The 16,515-nt window shown below is 50.1% G+C and overlaps 1 protein-coding gene across 2 annotated transcripts in view; it reads right to left on the reverse strand.

The window, feature by feature from the left end:
* Nucleotides 1-206: 206 nt before the first annotated feature.
* The window catches only part of LARS2 (leucyl-tRNA synthetase 2, mitochondrial), a 147,133-nt gene continuing 130,824 nt past the window's right edge, over nt 207-16,515 (reverse strand). The window contains exons 20-21 of one of the 2 annotated variants that reach the window (XM_070358886.1): nt 7,524-7,651; nt 207-2,309 (exon numbers count right to left, since the gene is read on the reverse strand). In XM_070358886.1, coding sequence (XP_070214987.1) covers nt 2,130-2,309; nt 7,524-7,651 — 308 coding nt within the window. In that variant the 3' untranslated portion in view covers nt 207-2,129. The remainder of the gene's footprint in view (nt 2,310-7,523; nt 7,652-16,515) is intronic. The other variant, XM_070358885.1, reaches the window with a different exon arrangement.

The following is a 16,515-nucleotide window of genomic DNA, read 5'->3' on the forward strand; positions in this document are numbered from 1 at the left end:
GCTCCCCCGTCCCTGGGATTCTCCAGGCAAGAACACTGGAGTGGGTTGCCATTTCCTTCTCCAATGCGTGAAAGTGAAGTCGCTCAGTCGTGTCCGACTCTAAGCGACCCCATGGACTGCAGCCTCCCAGGCTCCTCCGTCCATGGGATTTTCCAGGCAAGAGTACTGGAGTGGGGTGCCATTGCCTTCTCCGAGAAGGGACTAGTTAGACATTATGGTTCAAATGAGTCAATTAATCCAGTGGTTCTCAAACTTAGCTGGCCAATTAGAATCACCTGTGGAGCACCTGTGTCAGCTTCCCTTATAGCTCAGACCATAAAGAATCTGCCTGCAACTCAGGAGACCCGAGTTCCTGGGTTAGGAAGATCCCCTGGAGAAGGGAATGGCTACCCACTCCAGTACTCTTGCCCAGAGAATTCCATGGGCAGAAGAGCCTGGCGGGTCGCCAAGAGTCAGACATGACTGAACGACTAAAAATCAACAATCAGTCAAGTGTGGAGATTCTATTAACAAGATCCCTGATGCCCAACTGCACTTGAGATCAGTTATACCAGGATTTCTGGGCATGGGGACCAGGCAGAGTATTAAGCTTGAGCCAAGTGACTTAGCTGCTGTTTCTGAGTCAGTACCATCTACCATGGTTGGTAAGTTTCCCATGCATCCCACTTTATAACAGTCCACGTGGAGTCAGGCACATAGCCAGTGCTTCAGAGAATTACAGAATAACTCAGTGTGTTCCTGATTAACTCCTAGAATTGGAATATGGTGACTATTCCAGGATCATATGTTTGTCCCGAAGTCATACATGACAAACATTTTATTCCATTAAAAAAAAAGTCGTCTGTTAACTGCTGAACTGCAGGGGGCCACATTTGAGCCTACTTCAGAAAAAGGCATCGGGGAACAAATACAGATTTTCAGCATCACAACATGTCTGGATTCTCCTCCCCTCCCTGTATTAAACAGTACTCAGTGGATTGAGGCCAGTTCTGTTAAGAGCACCTAACCTCTGACTTCACCAAAACCCAGGATCACCCTAACATACATCACATGGGGGTCTTCCTGGCAGCCAGTGCTGTGGCTGGAGCACAGGAGGGGACACCTGGGTGGCACGAGCCCCCACCCCCACCCCCGCCTGCGGTGGACTAGTTCTTCCAGACAACAGGCTCTGGGGGCCACACCCAGGGCGGCATTGCCATCTGGGGCGCACATGAGCAGAAGCTCTGTTGAGCTATGGCGGGCTCTGAGATGGGTTCTGGCCAGGCTGGAAGCAGCTTGGTTCCGCTTCACTTCACAGCAAACGTGACACCCTGAGGGGGCAGTCGGGAGGGGCTGCTCCCCATTCACAGTGTGAAGTGGTGCTTCGCCCGAGGGCCTGAAGATCGGCATCAGAGCAGACCAGGCAGGCTAGTCCAGCTGAGCCTGGGTGCAGCCAGCCAGCCAGGCAGGGCTGAGGAGCCGGGGTGCAGGCAGCCAGACTAGCCCTGCTTGTGTCTTGATTCCCAGCAATTTCTTCTTCTTCTTTTTGGCTGTGTCAGCCATGCGGGATCTTAGTTTCCCGACTAGGGATCGAACCGGGGTCCAGAGCAGTGAAAGTCCAAACCACCGGAGGGCCAGGGCATTCCTCGAGCGACTTCTGAAGACGCCAATGTCCATGCAGCACGTGGATATATGGATCCAGCCTGCAGGCAGGAGACCCTCTGCCGTGAGGCTGAGGCTCCGTCACCCATCAACAGTGACTGCTCGAGCTGCTCCTGAGCCCCCGACATCCTCGGTGTAGCCTCACGCTCCTCAGACGTGCCGAAGGCAGTGCAGTTTCTGGGGTCCAGAGGCACCCAGGCTGCTCGAGAGGCTTCGTGTTCAGGCTCACCTGCTTCTCTTTTCACCTTCCTGCTCCCACCGGCCGGATCTCTGGGGGCTTCACGTGGGGCTAGATGCTTCCCTCACCCGCAATGGCGGAGGTATGCGCTGCCCACCCCACGTCACTCATTTCTCCTCTGCCCTACCCTCCCTCCCCCCGGCACCAGATCACACTGCAGAGGCGCCCTGCGGAGGCAGACGTTCGAGACACTGGGCTTTGCCCCGAGCCGGGGCCCCAGACCTGGAGGAGGGGCCGCAGCGGCCGGCAGTCACTCCTGCAGCAGGAAGTTGATGAGGGCGGTGCGCGGAGAGAGGAAGGCCTTCTTGATGCTTCGCCCCTGTAAGAGCCTGACTCCCAGCTCGCTCCGGAGAACCAGTTCGTGGACTTTATCCTGGTCCTGGGCGACATGCTGGGGCACGGGGACTTTGCCGCAGGCTTTGTTGTTGATCTGAGAATGCGAAAAGAGAGACAACCCATGAGGAAAGCCTGGGGGTGGTAGGCAGCCTGACACCCACTGCCCCTAAAAGGTGCTGCTGTCTCTGTGTGGGGAGAGGGTGTGGGAAGAGAGAAAGAAAAGGCGGCACCCAGCTTCCCAGAAGAGCGAAGTGTAGTGAGACGGGTGGGATTAATGCCTGAATATGGCAGAGAGGGCGGGGGCGCCAGCCCGTGTTTCCTGAATGCTGCCCCCATCACACCTTGGTGGGAAGTATGTCAAAAACTCTCAGCATGAGATGGTTTAGGCTGTTTTCAGGAGGAGAGGGACAATTGTGTTCCTAAAGATCACATCGAGTTCAGAGCCGGCTACAGGGCGCTTCATGTGGACTAATTAATTTCTGGGGAACCTAGGCAACCTCCCTTCCTGATGACTGGCTCCAGAAGGGGGCGCTCACGTGTGACAACCTGGAAACAGGATCCACACCACTCACAGTTCTTACCTAAAATGGGCCGGTACAGTTCCAGATGTTCAAGCTGGATTTAGAAAAGGCAGAGGAACCAGAGATCAAATTGCCAACATCCGCTCGATCATCGAAAAAGCAACAGAGTTCCAGAAAAACATCTACTTTTGTTTTATTGACTACGCCAAAGTTTCTGTGTGGATCACCACAAACTGCGGAAAATTCTGAAACAGATGGGAATACCAGACCACCTGACCTGCCTCCTGATAAATCTGTATGCAGGTCAAGAAGCAACAGTTAGAACTGGACATGGAACAACAGACTGGTTCCAAATAGGAAAAGGAGTATATCAAGGCTGTATATTGTCACAAGCTGGAATCAAGATTGCCAGGAGAAATATCAATAACCTCAGATATGCAGATGACACCACCCTTATGGCAGAAAGTGAAGACGAACTCAAAAGCCTCTTGATGAAAGTGAAAGTGGAGAGTGATAAAGTTGGCTTAAAGTTCAACATTCAGAAAACGAAGATCATGGCATCCGGTCCCATCACTTCATGGGAAATAGATGGGGAAACAGTGGAAACAGTGGCTGACTTTATTTTTTTTTGGCTCCAAAATCACTGCAGATGGTGACTACAGCCATGAAATTAAAAGACACTTACTCCTTGGAAGGAAAGTTATGACCAACCTAGATGGCATATTCAAAAGCAGAGACATTACTTTACCAACAAAGGTCCGTCTAGTCAAAGCTAAGGTTTTTCCAGTGGTCATGTATGGATGTGAGAGTTGGACTTTAAAGAAAGCTGAGCACTGAAGAATTGATGCTTTTGAACTGTGGTGTTGGAGAAGACTCTTGAGAGTCCCTTGGACTGCAAGGAGATCCAACCAGTTCATCCTAAAGGAAATCAGTCCTGAATATTCATTGGAAGGACTGATGTTGAAGCTGAAACTCTAATACTCTGGCCACCTGATGCAAAGAAATGACTCATTGGAAAAGACCCTGATGCTGGGAAAGATTGAAGGCAAGAGAAGGGGACAACAGAGGATGAAATGGTTGGATGGCATCACCGAGTTGATGGACATGAGTTTTGAGTAGGCTCTGGGAATTGGTGATGGACAGGGAAGCCTGGTATGCTGCAGTCCATGGGGTCACAAAGAGTCAGACACGACTGAGTGACTGAATTGAACTGTTCTAGACACCAGTGGTATTATTCACTGAATGTTGGTTCAATTATTTGATGTGAAGGTTAAATTTCACATCAAATATGAACTGATATTGTTGCTAAGGAAAGTGAAATGTGATCCAGATAGCTTCTGAACAGCTTGTTTCAAATCCTCTGTCCCAGTGGCTCCTGTCAGAATGCTTATGTTTCTTTTGTGAATGCTCCAGTTTTTGACTTTGAAAATAAAGTCACTGTATTACGAAAAATTACAGGGAAGAACTTCTGAAGTTTCAACCTAAGCATATTATCCAGGATCCCATAGTAACCCATTTATCTTTTCAGATTTCTGCAGAACTTAGTGGCATTTTTAGAGGCTGTATTGGCCTAGATCGCTGTGCTGTGCTGAGTGTGCTAAGACACTTTAGTTGTGTCCGATTCTGCGACCCCATGGACTATAGCCTGCCAGGCCCCTTGTCCATGGCATTCTCCAGGCAAGAATACTGGAGTGGGTTGCTATGTCCTCCTCCAGAGATGTTCCTGACTTGGATGGAACCTCCTCTCTTACATCTCCTGCATTGGCAGGCGGGTTCTTTACCACTAGCGCCACCTAGAGGACGGGATGGGAGGCGGGTTCTTTGCTCCTCGCACCCCGATAGGAGACAAATGAGACATCACCTCGAACAGCGGCTGCTTGCCTTTAGGAAGGTCACCATGGGGTCGCTAAGAGTCGGACACGACTGAGCGACTTCACTTTCACTTTCCAGGTCCCTACATGGTGGCCTTGCTAGCTTCAGCCCTTTGGTCTTGCCACCTCCACTTCACCACTCCGCCTGGGTCCAGGCCTCTGTGTTGTTCTCTAGGACTTTTCCAACAGCTGCCTGGTGGGCCCCTGGCCGCGAGTGCTGTCCCCCCACTCCCCTAAGCGCCCCATCCACTGCTCACTGACAGGAGCCCCACAATGGTCATGACAGTAAAGGCACTTGTTGTCTGAGCTCTCTCTCTCTCTGTGCCAGGCACTGCGCCCCACAAGCCACCTGAGAGACCCTGTCTATCCCTGTCACAGGCCCATGAGGTAGGTCACTGCCATTCCATCCCCGATTCTCAGAGGGCCAAGCTGAGGGACAGGAATGTGAAGCCACAGACCAGGTCCCCACTCCAGCCGAGCCTGGAGATGGCATGACCCCCAGACCCCCTCTCTTCCCTGCCAGCCCCCAGCCGCTCCAGATGCAGTCTGGCCCTCTCTGGAGAGGGGCCCTGCCTCTGCTCCAGCCCCTCCTCGGCTCTCGGTCCAGGGAGGGCTTCCCCCGCCGTGGCTCCTTCCCTCCACCAGGGAAAAGCTGCTCCTCTTTCAAAGCCAAGGTCAGGTCCTCTTCCTCAGGACACGTCCTCCAACGCCCCAGCCGCCAGAGGCAGCGACGCCTATGCCAGCAGCGGTTACCATCTACCCAGTGTGCTACCAAGCCTGTGCTGCCACCGTTTCCTCCTCGTGAGATGGGGAGAACAGCAGGCTCTGCCTCCCTGGGCTGCTGTGCGGGGTCAATGAGTCAGTACCTGGAAAGTTCTCAGGGCAGAGCCCGTCTTAGACGATGCTCACTGTGTTAGTGGGTTTTGTCATTGGTGCGTCCAGAAGCAGGTTGAGCACTCCTGGCATGCTCCGTTTAATTCTTGGCATAATCAGGTGAGGCAGGCCCTGGATTTGCCTCCCATTTTCGAACTGAGGAAACTGAGGCTTAGAGAGATCAAGCATTTTGCAAAGTGAGGTGGTCCAAGCCCCAAGCTCTTATGTCTTAACCCGGAGGCTATACAAATTGTCAGTGTGTGTGACAACGCGTGTGCCTCCCCAGACCGTCCCTCCCGGTGCCGGGCTCCACGGACATGAGGCGGTGCCTCTGGGCTCAGAGCGCACGGGCGCGGCTGAACTGAGTTGCGCTGGGTCACACTGTCTGTGCTGCAGCTTCTATTTCCGGCCTTGGCACTGAGCGAGATCACGCGGAGACAGGACAGCAGGCCTCGACACCCCGACCCCCAGGTTGCTGAGCTGGGTGTGCTTGCAGGGAGCCCTACACACTTTACATCTTGAATTTTTATTTCAATGAAAATCTAAGATTATTTTACCAATTACCAACACTCAATTTCTTTTCCGCGGTGGTTAATTTAAAATGGAAAGACATTTTCAGACTAGAGCTTCAGCGTCTCAAGCTGGCGCTTCTGGGACTTCCCTGGCGGTCCAGTGGTTCAGACTCTGCAGGGGGAGCTGGTTTGACCCCTGGTCAAGGGAACTAAGATTGCACAGGCTGCAGGGTGTGGCAAAAAAAAAAAGTTGGCCTTTCTCAGCCGAGCTTAGGACGAGTCCTTAGAAGTATACAAGAGAATTATTTCTTAGAAACGTTAATCAAATTAAAGAAATCGCCTCTCTGAGGCACAGGCTAGTCTTGAGGACTCTGGGAAGAAGCCTCGCCAGGCAGCCTCACCTCCTCGCCCTCTGTGGGCAGGGGAACAGGAGGCATTGAGGGACTGAGTGCCAGGGGAGAGGGTGAGCAGAAAGAGTGGCTGACAAGGAGCCAGTCTCCTGGGGGCTTCTGTCTTTCCCAGCGTGGACCTGCCCGCAGGGCCCAGGGTTGGCAGACGCGGCAGGCGGGGACTGGCAGGCCCGGCTACCCCTCAGCCTCTGGGTGACTTGTCTGTGGCACGTTCCACGGTTTGCAATCATTTTGTTTCTATTTTTCTTTCCTTCTTATTTCCCCCTATCTTTTCCACCAGGCTTTAAGCTCCACGAGGGCAGGGACCCGGGTTGTTGTATTTGGGTTTGGGTCCCAAGAGCCTGTGTTAAGGTAGGGGAGGTAACTGGATAATGACTGAGGAATAAACAAACATGGGCAAAGTGATGAGCTCTCTGAGCCTGTGTCCTCAGCTTAAAAAAAAAAATGAGGACAGCGATGCCTGCCTCTCAGGGTGATGAGAGCTAGGATGTGAATCAGCTGGCTCACGTGTGGTTCAGACTAAACGGTCTGCCTCTTGTTTTCTTTCCCTCTTCAGCCACATCAGCATATTGAAGAGATGTTCCTCATAACGGGTCTCAGATTAAGCAAACTAAATGCATAAGGATAAACTAGAGCAGAATTACTTGCTCTATACTCTAATCGACTACTTCTATGTATTTAAAATGATTCACGTTACCAAAAAAGAGATTTCATGCAGTCTTCCTGAAATATATTTTGCAGAGTGAGGGACTCCATGCCCACCACCTCACTATCACCCTACCCTCTCCAAAAGCCAAGAGCAGTTGAATGAAACCTGGAGAGCCTGAAACACAGTTGGAATGAGGACAGTTAGAACACGTAAGGCAGGACAGGTTGATTCTTTCCATGCTCTCAAAAGCTTGAGGGCCACAAGTTTTCTGCTCACAAGATTTTGGTACGTGGTGACCTCAAAACTGAAGGTGCTGGCAAAGCAAGATAGGCTGGAAGGTCGGGCAGAGAGTCGGGTGGGCTAGCAAGGCCTGGCGAGAAACCTGCAGACCCGGCTGTGTGTGTGTGTGTGTGTGTGTGTGTGTGTGTGTGTGAGATTCCCCTGGGTGCAGGGGGCCTCGGGAGGCACTCACCAGAACCGCCATCTGCACGACCTCAGGCTGCTGGAGGAACTGCGGGTCCACGGTGGGCCAGGCCTGAAGCAGCACGCTGGTGTTCCAGGCGTAGTGGGCACACAGCTTCTGTGGCACCAGCGCCAGGCCTGCGACATGGAGACACGGAGGGTCAGTGAGCACGCATGGGCTCACGGGAGCAGGCTGTACAGCGCCTGTCCCGACACGGCCTGCCCTGGTGCTGGCTGAGGCCCCAGGGGCCCCAGCACAGCTTTCCACAGCCCACCAGGGGCCCCCACTTCCTTCGGCCTTGCTCATCATCCCAGCTTATTTATTAAATATATTTTGGCCACAGGAGGCTAGTTTGGGGGAGAATGGATACAGTGTATATGTACGATTGAGTCCCTTCACTGTTCAACTGAAACCACCACAATATTGTTAATTAGTCAGACCCCCAAAACAAAAACTTTAAAGTTTGGTGAAAAAAATTATTTTTTGACTGCACCAAGCAGCATGTGGGATCCCAGTTCCCTGACCAGGGATCGAAGCTGCATCCCCTGCACTGGAAGCACGGAGTCTTAACCACTGGACCGCCGGAGAACTACCATCCCAGTTTACAGGTAGCTTTCTTTTTCTTTTTTTTCAACGATACCCAGAGCCATGAAGATGGGTGAACACACTGTTCGTAAGTGTGCATTTGCAAAAGCAAGGCTGCTGACTTCCCTCCGTCTCTGCAGTCCCGCTGGTGAAGGAATCCTTTGTGCGGATCCCAAAGTAACGAGCTGTGTTCGCTTCCTCTCTGGCCCAAAAATACTTGTGGTCTGAGAGGGGCTCCCACCCAGTCCTTTGACTCCTAATCCACCGAGCCAACATGCTGAGAACAGCAGGGTGCTCCTCTGGACCTACTCAAGGGAGCTCAACTTCTCAGCTAAAACTTCCTCTCGTGAGAGGCTCCCGCCACTTCCAAATTGGAAAGAGCTGTCCTTGGCTCAGGGTGGGTCCAACCCAAGGAAGCTGGGAGGAATGAAAGCCTCTCCAGTTGCGAGCTCCCCAGTGCTTCGCGCTGCAGCCCCCAAGGCTGAGGAGGCTCAGCACCCCAGAGATGCTCACGGCCAGTGGTCTGAGCTTTAGGGCTTCAACCAGGGCTTCTCTAGAGGGAGGGTTCAACCTCTGAGCCTCTGTTGATATCGGGAGTACAAAAGATGCCCCCAAATGTGAAGGAAGTACATGGGGCAGAAAAACCGATGCCTGGGCAATTGTGGCCTGGCACCTCACCGCTGCCTCCTGGCCTCCCAGAGGCAGGCCTTGAGCAAGTGGGCACGTAAATGTGGCCAGTGTGCCCATGTGGGGGTGTTGCCATGGCAATGGCACAGCCCTCACACTGTGAGTGGTTTCTCCAGCGCTGGTAGAGGTGGCGTGGCCCTCGCATTCCGCGCCCCCCCCCCCCAGCTCTTATTATCAGCCTTGAGACCAGCAGATACATTTGAAGTTTGAGTCTGGGAGAGAGGAAAGGAATCCCACCAATGCCAGTCCTGAACACTGGGCTGTGAGTTGATAATGGTTTATTTTCTTTGATGACAGAAGTGATGCATAGTCCTTGCAGAAAATTTGTAAAAAGTCAAAAAACAAAAAAAAATCATGTTCACATGATTTTATAGCATCTATAAAACTTTTTATTTTGAAAGATAGTAATGTAATGTATCGAATGAATATTTGTATGATATTGTATCCACAGAATCAAGCCAAACCACCACCTGGATCATGCTACAGACACAGCTTTGGATTCTCTTTTCTCCTACATCTTAAACTAGTAATCAGCTTCACGGAAAATGATGACACACAATAATATATATACTATGGTCATAGTTTTAGCAAATGTTTATATAAACAGAAAAGTTGAGGAAGGAAAACAGCAGAATGCGGGGGGTGTTCTGCACCTGGGCTTCTCTCTCTTCAGATGGCACCTATACCCCATTCTGGGCTCCTGCTCCTTCTGAAACCCCAGAAGCATGCATCAGACACCTTCACTGTGCCTTCCAGCAGCCCTTCCCTGCTTCCTGTCCCTCATCTGTCTTTGCTCCATTCTGGGTAATTGCACAAGATCCATTTTTCAGTTCACTAATTTTCTTATCAGCTGTATCAGATGTGCTGTTGAACTCATTCACAGTGTTTAATTTCCAAAGTTATGATTTTCAGTTCTTTTAAGTGCTATGTTGTTTTCCTAATTTGCTGGACTTTGATAGCTTTTGTTAATCTTATCTTCAACTCATTCTCTTTTTAACATATTAGACTTACTGTACACTCTCTGACTGGTAACGCCAATGTCTGAAGCCTCTGTGGGTCTGACCCCTCTCTCCTTTTTTCTGTTGCCTCCCTCTCGCTGCCTTGTTTCCTGGTGAATTTTATGATTCTTGGCTGTGAGTTTGTATTTCTTGGAATTTATCACTGGAGGTTCTCTGACATGTCTAGGTTCTGGCTGAAAAAATGAATATTTGTTTCCGCCATAGGACTGCAGATCTATGATCTAGGACCACTTTAAAATAAATTATTAGGAAAAAGAAGAAAAACAGCAGAATAGCAGCAAGGATTATCCGTGGGACATATAAGTGTAGGCAATCTTTCTGTTAAAAAAAAATTATGGATTTTTCTACATGGAATACTCATGACTTTTGTAATTTGAAAAGATATTTATAAACAGTGTTCCCATACTGTGACATTAGTTCAAGAATTTTCTTCTGGTTTCTTTTTACGGTTTCATTTTGTTTTCCATTTATTCATAATTTATCTATCTGTAATTTATTTTGTGTATAACGTGAAAAAAAACACATTCTTAAAAAAAATACACAGCAGTTTTCCAAACTGACTCCACTGAATAAAGCGTCTCTTCCCTATTGGTTTGTGATTTTTGTTTTACAATATACTATACTAGAGATGGGCTTCCCTGCGGGCTCAGACGATGAAGAATCTGCCTGCAATGCAGGAGACCTGGGTTCGATCCCAGGGTTGGGAGGATCCCCTGGAGAAGGGCAGGGAAACCCACTCCAGTATTCTTGCCAAAAGAATCCTCATGGACAGAGGAGCCTGCGGGCTACAGTCCATGGGGTCGCAAAGAGTTGGACACAACTGAGCGACTAGGCACAGCACATACTAGGGATGGTTGCAGAACGATTTACTATGAAGATACTTAAAATGCCTGCGTGTGATGAAGTGAAGAACGGGTCAGAACAGGAATCAGCAGACTGCTTCCTTCACTGAGAAAGTCTTGCTACCAAAAATACGGGCGGTTTTACTGGGATGTGTGCTTAGTGACACGGGCGAAGGACCTGCTAAGCTCCTCACCTTGTCCTAAGCGCTGAGAGACCGTTCCCAGACCAGCCTCAGGCCTGTGGACTCCGAACGGCAGCGGTGTCTTACTCTGCTGACCTGCGCGGCTCAGTCCCTGTGCAGACGTTGCGCATTTGCCAAGCGTCCTGTGCTCTACTCTTTGGTGCTCTTACTGTAACCCTGTGCTGCCGGATGACAACCTGGGGGAAGGGAGGGCCCCTCGGGGCCTGAGAACCAAGAGGCGTCGGAGATGTACTCCTGGGCCCCGTGTGGCCCCCGTGCCCTGGGCTTCCCCTGCTTCTAACGAACCTGCTCTGTTTCCAACAGACGTGCCTCTTGGCAGAAGCAGAAAGGAGCTTCCTGCTGGTTCCTCAGAAGGGTTCCTATTGAGACTCATATCTAAATACAGGACAGAGGTCACAGAAGGGAGATAATCAGGTCTTTATTTTAGCTGGCTGGGCCAGCACGGCTTGTCCTGTGACCCAGCTGCCATGGGCAGCATTCCAGAGCCTCCACATGGCAGTTGCACAGGATGCCTGGGAGACGAAAGGACCCTGGACACAAATGTTCTGCACAGAAGCTGTTACAAATTCCACTTAAAAAAAAATGAGGAAGCCCAGCCTTCCTGGAGCAATCAGGATGCTTATTTATAGTGGCCGGCGGCCCCTGCCAGGAATTCCATATAGATGGGAGAGGGGCCCCCACCTCCCCACCCCGCCCCGTCCTGCTCAGCAGGGAGGAACAGAAACTCACGACCCCAGGCTCTACGTCATGTTTTTGCCTTCCTGCTCTTTTTAGGGAACTAAAAATACCTACCATTTGCATGGTAAATACAATGCTTTCTTTACGTGACACAGGTCAGGCTGGGAGCTGGTGTTTGGGAAGCACACGGAGAAAGTCTGAACACGGGCTGGGAAGCAGCAAGACTCTGATACACAGGCCACTGTTCAAGGCCAGCTGTCGCTCTCAGCCCACCCTCTTCCTGCCCCTCCCTGGAGAGCTGCTGTCGCTGACCTTCCTGTGCAAGAACCAAAATGCCTTTCTTCTCCCGCTCCGAGAGCTGGTGAGGTCGCCATGCCACCAAGGCACCTGGAGCGAGAGCAGGGGGTCGTGGTGTCTGTGGATGGCAGGCCTCCCCTGATGATCAGTTTCACGCCTATCTCCACTCCACCCCAATCCTCATCACACACAGGGGAGGCCTGGAGACTGGGTCCCCACCATGGCCCATCCAGCCCTGGTACTGCCAAGGAAATGGACAGGGAGAGACGCTGCTTCATGCTAGCCTTTACCCACAAAAAGTGTTCTGGTGACACTGGCTCAGCGGTGAAGAATCCGCCGGCCGATGCAGGTTCGATTCCTGAGTTGGGAAGAGCCCCAGGAGAAGGAGGAAATGACGACCGACTCCAATTTTCTTGCCTGGGAAATCCCATGGCCCGAGGAGCCTGGCGGGTCATAGTCCATGGAGTCAGAAAAGAGTCAGACATGACTCAGTGACTAAACAACAACAAAATAACGTGGAAACAGCATGCATCAGTTCAGTTCAGTTCAGTTCAATCGCTCAGTCATGTCCGACTCTCCACGACCCCATGAATTGCAGCACGCCAGGCCTCCCTGTCCATCAGCATCTCCCGGGGTTCACTCAAACTCACATCCATCGAGTCAGTGATACCATCCAGCCATCTCATCCTCTGTCGTCCCCTTCTCCTCCTGCCCCCAATCCCTCCCAGCATCAGAGTCTTTTCCAATGAGTCAACTCTTCCCATGAGGTGGCCAAAGTACTGGAGTTTCAGCTTTAGCATCATTCCTTCCAAAGAACACCCAGGACTGGTCTCCTTCAGAATGGACTGGTTGGATCTCCACGCAGTCCAAGGGACTCTCAAGAGTCTTCTCCAACACCACGGTCCAAAAGCATCAATTCTTCGGCACTTAGCTTTCTTCACAGTTCAACTCTCACATCCATACATGACCACAGGAAAAACCATAGCCTTGACTAGATGGACCTTTGTTGGCAAAGTAATGTCTCTGCTTTTGAATATGCTATCTAGGTTGGTCATAATTTTCCTTCCAAGGAGTAAGCGTCTTTTAATTTCATGGCTGCAATCACCATCTGCAGTGATTTTGGAGCCCAAAAAATAAAGTCAGCCACTGTTTCCCCATCTATTTCCCATGAAATGATGGGACCAGATGCCATGATTTTAGTTTTCTGAATCTTGAGCTTTAAGCCACTTTTTCACTCTCCTCTTTCACTTTTATCAAGAGGCTTTTTCATGTATAAAACCATCAGAACATCAACAAATATCTTACTGTCCCTTACAAGTATCACACACACACTTCTAGATGATTTGCGGATTTGCAGGTGTTTTTTGGCTTTTCTGAGTGGCTTGCAGAATCTTAATTCCTCAGCCAGGGACTGAACCTGTGGCCTTTGCAGTGAAAGCTTAGAGTCCTAACCACTGGGCAGCCAGGGAAGTCCCTAGATTTGGAGTTTTATTGAAATTAATGAATACAGCCTATAAGCACAGCAAAACAATATAGCTACAATATTTTACCACCATTTTTACGAAGAAAAAAATTTGTGGTGGTTGACTATACTTCAAGATCATGCGTTACTTGAGAAACTTAAGGGAGGCAAAGGGTCACCATGCTGTGACCCTCATAATTAAGATGTTGATGGAAGACTCAGAGACAGCAAGAGGTAGAAGCAAGATGCAAAAACCAAGGTAGAAAAGTCAGCGTTGAACTGTACAAATGGCCAGAGAAACAGAGACGGGAGAGCTTATCACCACATTGTAAATAACTTATATTTGGCTAAGTTCAAAGTAGCACACACACACACACAAGACAAAGAGGAGAAATCACTCAAATGCCCATCAGTAGACGACTGTTTAATAACTGACAGAATATTCACTGGGTAAGACACCACGAAGCTGTTAAAAAAGAACAGGGTCAGCCTGTAAGTATTGATATAGAACCACTCTATACAACACTCAATATGGAAAGAGAGAAAAATTTCACATACACGCATGGAGTTCTGACAATTCGACTGTCAAACTCAGCAGTGGAGGTGCTTGGGGAGAACAACTGAGCGTAGGGGTGAGGATGCGGGAACCCAGGACGCACCCTTTGCAGGAGCTGAGGCTTTTACAGTATGTGTACAGACGTACTTTTCAAGGAAAACTCTAGGATTTGCTTTGCTTTAGGGAGCCCAGAGGGGAAACCTTGTGTCTGGAAAGTGTCAGTGGGTCCAGACACGCAAAGTTTCCCTGACACCCTCGTGGACAGGACAGTACTCTATGATGGTAAGCAAAAGATAACTCTGTAAATTCACATGTGGTCTCCTGACCTTCTCAGATCCAGAGCGTCAGGAAGGAAAAAAGATTTCCTCATCCTGTTAACGTGCGCACACAGCCAAGACACTGGTTCCATTTCCCACTGAGGGTCTCCACCGACTCTTTACATGATTGGTAGAGGGCATTATTAGGCTATCAAGTACTTTGGGTTTCTCTAAAGGTTTTCTTTTATCCAAAGCCACAATGGCCATTTTGTCTATGGACCCCGAAAGGCTCTCAAAAGACAGATCTCAAATCCGCTGTCCTTTGGGGAGGATCTCTTCCATGAAAACCTGCTTTCCTGGGGAACTCTGGGAAATGGTCGTTTCTGAACAGCCCACCCTCGCTGACCGTATTCCCACTGTAGTCACTGTGCGGTTGTCTAAGATGCAGCAGGGAAGTCAGCTGTGTGAGAGCCGTGTTTTTATTCATTTATCTGGCTGCGCTGGGTCTTGGTGGCCGCATGCGGAATTTCCTGTTGTTGCTCTTGCAGCACGTGGGTCCTCTAGTTGAGGTATGGGACTCTTAGTTGCATCATGCGGGATCCAGTTCCCTGACCAGGGACTGAACCCCAGACTCCTTGCACTGGGAGTGTGGAGTCTTACCCACCAGACCACCAGGGAGGTCCTGAAAGCTATGTTTATTTAGAATAAAGTCCCAGAGCCTTGAGAAGAGTGACTGACAGTGTGGGACGACAGCAATCATGCTCCCTTCCAACACAGTGCTTCTGCTTGAGAGGACGCTCAGTCCTGTGACACCGGCCCTTGCCGGATGCCGGGAGAGGTGGGAAGGGGTCAGGTCCCCACCGTCTGCAGAAGGCACCTGACAAAGACCCGAGAGCTAATGGCCAGGGTGCCGGGCCTGCGGTGCGGGACTCCTCACCTGACTGCGTCACGGCCCCGCTTCCCACTCGGAGGAGCCACACACTCACACACCCACGTGCGGAGCCACTGCTTCTTTAAATGCCTGAAGGATGCCCTTTCAAGGGAATGAACACAGACTGCAATGCCCGCTGCTCGGAATGCCCTCCCCAGCTTTCCCACCAATGCCTAGAACAGAGTCCGGCACAAAATACACGCTCCGTGAATGTTCATGGAATGACCGAACGAGACCGGTTAGGAAAACTCAGATTTAATCTAGACAGACTCCTCCTTATAACACAGCTCACAAAACCCACCGGTGTCCTATGTGGGGAAAAACACGGAGCCACGTTTGAAACGGGCTAGTTTCTATCACACTCCTCTTGTGTGTGCCCTTCAGGAGAGCCTGCCACACAACCAGAAAACAGACTAGCAGGGTCCATGGCAGCGCACACCTCTGCAAAGACCTGCCGGCGGGGACAGGACCCTGGAGACAGCAGGCCCTCCTGCCACCTTCCCAATCCTGGTCCTAAAACACAGAGATTGGAGGGGCACGCAGTCTCTGGGTTTCTGAAAAACCCATTTACATCAGTCCCTCCTGGGAGAAATGAAATGAAGGAGGCAGACAGATAATACGGGACTGAAAATGATGATAAGGGAGAGATGTGTATATTCCAGGATGAGAGTGAACACGTTTATTACAAATTAGATAAGCTTTGTTTTATAAGAAGAGAAGAGTAGGAAAGAATTAACAGTGTGCCACTTAAAAGACTTAATGTGATCACCAATGCTAAATCAAAGAGGCATGTTTTCTGCCTAAGGAGATAATGAAAGACTGTATAAGCTAATGTAATATGGCAGCAGCCTGGCAGGGCCTAATACCACCCTCCATTTGGGGCATTCTGTCTATTCAGCAAAGAACGGGTGGACGTTCTTGTCCCGTGTGGTGTCTTCCAAAGCACAGAAGCAACCCAAGTCACTTTGTGAAGGCATTGAAACCCTTCTTTCCGAACCTGACAAGGCACACTGAGGAAAAGCTGGTTTCTCCTAGGAGAGTAATTGCAAAATTCTAAATAAACACTAGCAAATAGAATTTACAGTATGTTAAAGGTTTACTACCCCATGGTCAAGGTAAATTAATCCCTCAATAGCCTATTAGGCAATCAGTTAATTGCACATAAGCCATACCATCAGGGCAAAGGCGAAAATTAAAAGCAAAGGCTACAACAGCTCAACAACTGAAGAATGGACGTTAAGTAAAATCCACCTCCCTTCCTAAGGCGAGTTCTGGGAAACAAGGCTAGAGGGCCGCTTCCTTAACACGACAGGGACTATCTACCCTAGCCAACAGCCAACAGTAAACCTCACAGGGAATCATGTCCCACTGAAATCTGGAAACGAGAGCAGACTGGCTGTCACCAGTATTCTTTAACATCACATGTGGTTTTCTAAGCAGTATATTAAAGACAGTAAACAGACACAAGAGCATAACTGTTAGAA

The sequence above is a fragment of the Bos mutus genome, chromosome 22 (assembly GCF_027580195.1).
Source record: "Bos mutus isolate GX-2022 chromosome 22, NWIPB_WYAK_1.1, whole genome shotgun sequence".
Lineage (NCBI taxonomy): Eukaryota > Metazoa > Chordata > Mammalia > Artiodactyla > Bovidae > Bos > Bos mutus.